At 63.3% G+C, this 1,949-nt stretch overlaps 1 protein-coding gene across 1 annotated transcript in view; it reads left to right on the top strand.

The window, feature by feature from the left end:
- Nucleotides 1-1,949, top strand: part of UBA7 (ubiquitin-like modifier activating enzyme 7) — an 11,107-nt gene that overhangs the window by 2,206 nt on the left and 6,952 nt on the right. The window contains 5 exon segments of the mRNA XM_014538998.1: nucleotides 709-957; nucleotides 1,101-1,208; nucleotides 1,334-1,414; nucleotides 1,486-1,641; nucleotides 1,732-1,893. Coding sequence (XP_014394484.1) covers nucleotides 709-957; nucleotides 1,101-1,208; nucleotides 1,334-1,414; nucleotides 1,486-1,641; nucleotides 1,732-1,893 — 756 coding nt within the window.

The following is a 1,949-nucleotide window of genomic DNA, read 5'->3' as shown; positions in this document are numbered from 1 at the left end:
CCGTGGCCCCCGGTGCGCCTCCCCCAGCCTCCGTCTCATTGGAATCTGGTCTCCAGATCCAAGCTGGAATTTCAGAGGCATTTTCCCACTCAGATAAAGGAGAGTGTGGCTCAGTGGTTGGGCGTCGACCTATAACCAAGAGGTCACAGTTTGATTCCCAATCAGGGAGCATGCCCAGATTGTGGGCTTGATTCCCAGTGTGGGGCGTAGGAGGCAGCCGATCAATGATTCTCATCATTGATGTTTCTATCTCTCTCTTCCTCTCTGAAATCAATTAAAATATATATATATTTCTAAATATATTTTTATTGATTTCAGAGAAGAAGGGAGAGGGGGAGAGAGAGAGAGAAACATCAGTGATGCTAGAGAATCATTGATTGGCTGCCTCCTGCACGCCCCCTACCAAGGATCGAGCCTGAAACCTGGGCATGTGCCCTTGACTGGAATTGAACCCAGGACCCTTCAGTCCACAGGCCGACATTCTAACCACCGAGCAAAGCCAGCCAGGGCAAAATATATAAAAACACATAAATAAATAAAGGCGAGCCTGGGTCCCGCTCCCTCTGATCGGGCTGGGTGCTCCAGGGCCGTGGGTTGGCGCCGGGCGTCCTCTCTTGAGGCTGCACAGCCTGGCACCGCACCCTGTCTGCCCTCCCACTCAGGCTCCGGCTTCCTTTTCTGGGGAACAGGGTGGTGGCTGCCTGAGAGTCTGAGTGGGGAGTGGGGCTCAGGCCACGGCTGCTGTGCCCACTGAGCGCTCCCCCTCAGGCCGATGCAGAGGAGGTGGTACGCCTGGCCCAGGCCCTGGAACCCCTGAGGGCGGCAGAGGGAGAGGGAAAGCCGTGGGAGGAGCCGCTGGAGGAAGCGCTGGTGCGGACCATCGCCCTGAGCAGTGCCGGTGTCTTGAGCCCCATGGCAGCCATGCTGGGCGCAGTGGCCGCCCAGGAGGTGCTGAAGGTGGGTGCGGGCCCAGGCAGAGGGAGCTGGGAGGGACGCAGAGGTCACTGTGGGTGCCAGCGGGTGCCCCACAGCCTGGGTGCAGCCCCCGCCCGGATCCGAGGGCTTCGGCGGTGGCCAGCGCCCTGACGTGCGGCCTCCAGGCTCTCTCCAGGAAGTTCCTGCCCCTGGACCAGTGGCTGTATTTTGATGCCCTCGACTGCCTCCCGGAAGATGGGGCGCTCCTTCCCAGCCCTGAGGCCTGCGCGCCGGTGAGAGCCCCGTGGGGTCCACGCCCTATCAAACTCGGGCCCCGAGGTTCTGACCTGGGCAGCCCCGTGGGAGAGGGCCATGCACAGCGCCAGCGGCCAGCACTGACCTGGGCCGTGTCCCCTAGAGAGGCTGCCGCTACGACGGGCAGATCGCAGTGTTTGGGGCTGGTTTTCAGGAGCAGCTGAGCCACCAGCACTACCTCCTGGTGAGCTGTGTGTGTGTGGGCAGGGGGGGGTGGCGGGCCTGCCCTCTGGCTAAGGCCCTTCCTGCCGGCAGGTGGGTGCTGGTGCTATTGGCTGCGAGCTGCTCAAAGGCTTCGCCCTCGTGGGCCTGGGGGCTGGGGCCAGCGGGGGCGTGACCGTGGCCGACATGGACCACGTGGAGCGCTCCAACCTCAGCCGGCAATTCCTCTTCAGGGCCCAGGACGTTGGGGTGAGTGCCTGCCCCTCCCAGCACCCCTTGTCTCCAACTGTCCTCCATGGTGTCCCCCCCTCCCCGCAGCGTCCTCTGCTTTCTTCTCAGAGGCCCAAGGCAGAGGCAGCTGCGGAGGCCGCTCGCCGCCTGAACCCAGACCTGCAGGTGACCCCGATCACCCATGCTCTGGATCCCACGACAGAGCACCTCTACGGGGACAGCTTCTTCTCCCGCGTGGACGGCGTGGCGGCCGCCCTGGACAGTTTCCAGGCCCGTGAGTGCTTGACCTGGGAACTCAGCACCCGGGGCCCCCCCCACCCCCGCCC

Source organism: Myotis brandtii, unplaced genomic scaffold (assembly GCF_000412655.1).
Source record: "Myotis brandtii unplaced genomic scaffold, ASM41265v1 scaffold207, whole genome shotgun sequence".
Taxonomy (NCBI): domain Eukaryota; kingdom Metazoa; phylum Chordata; class Mammalia; order Chiroptera; family Vespertilionidae; genus Myotis; species Myotis brandtii.
This window is presented reverse-complemented; position numbering and strand designations above follow the sequence as displayed.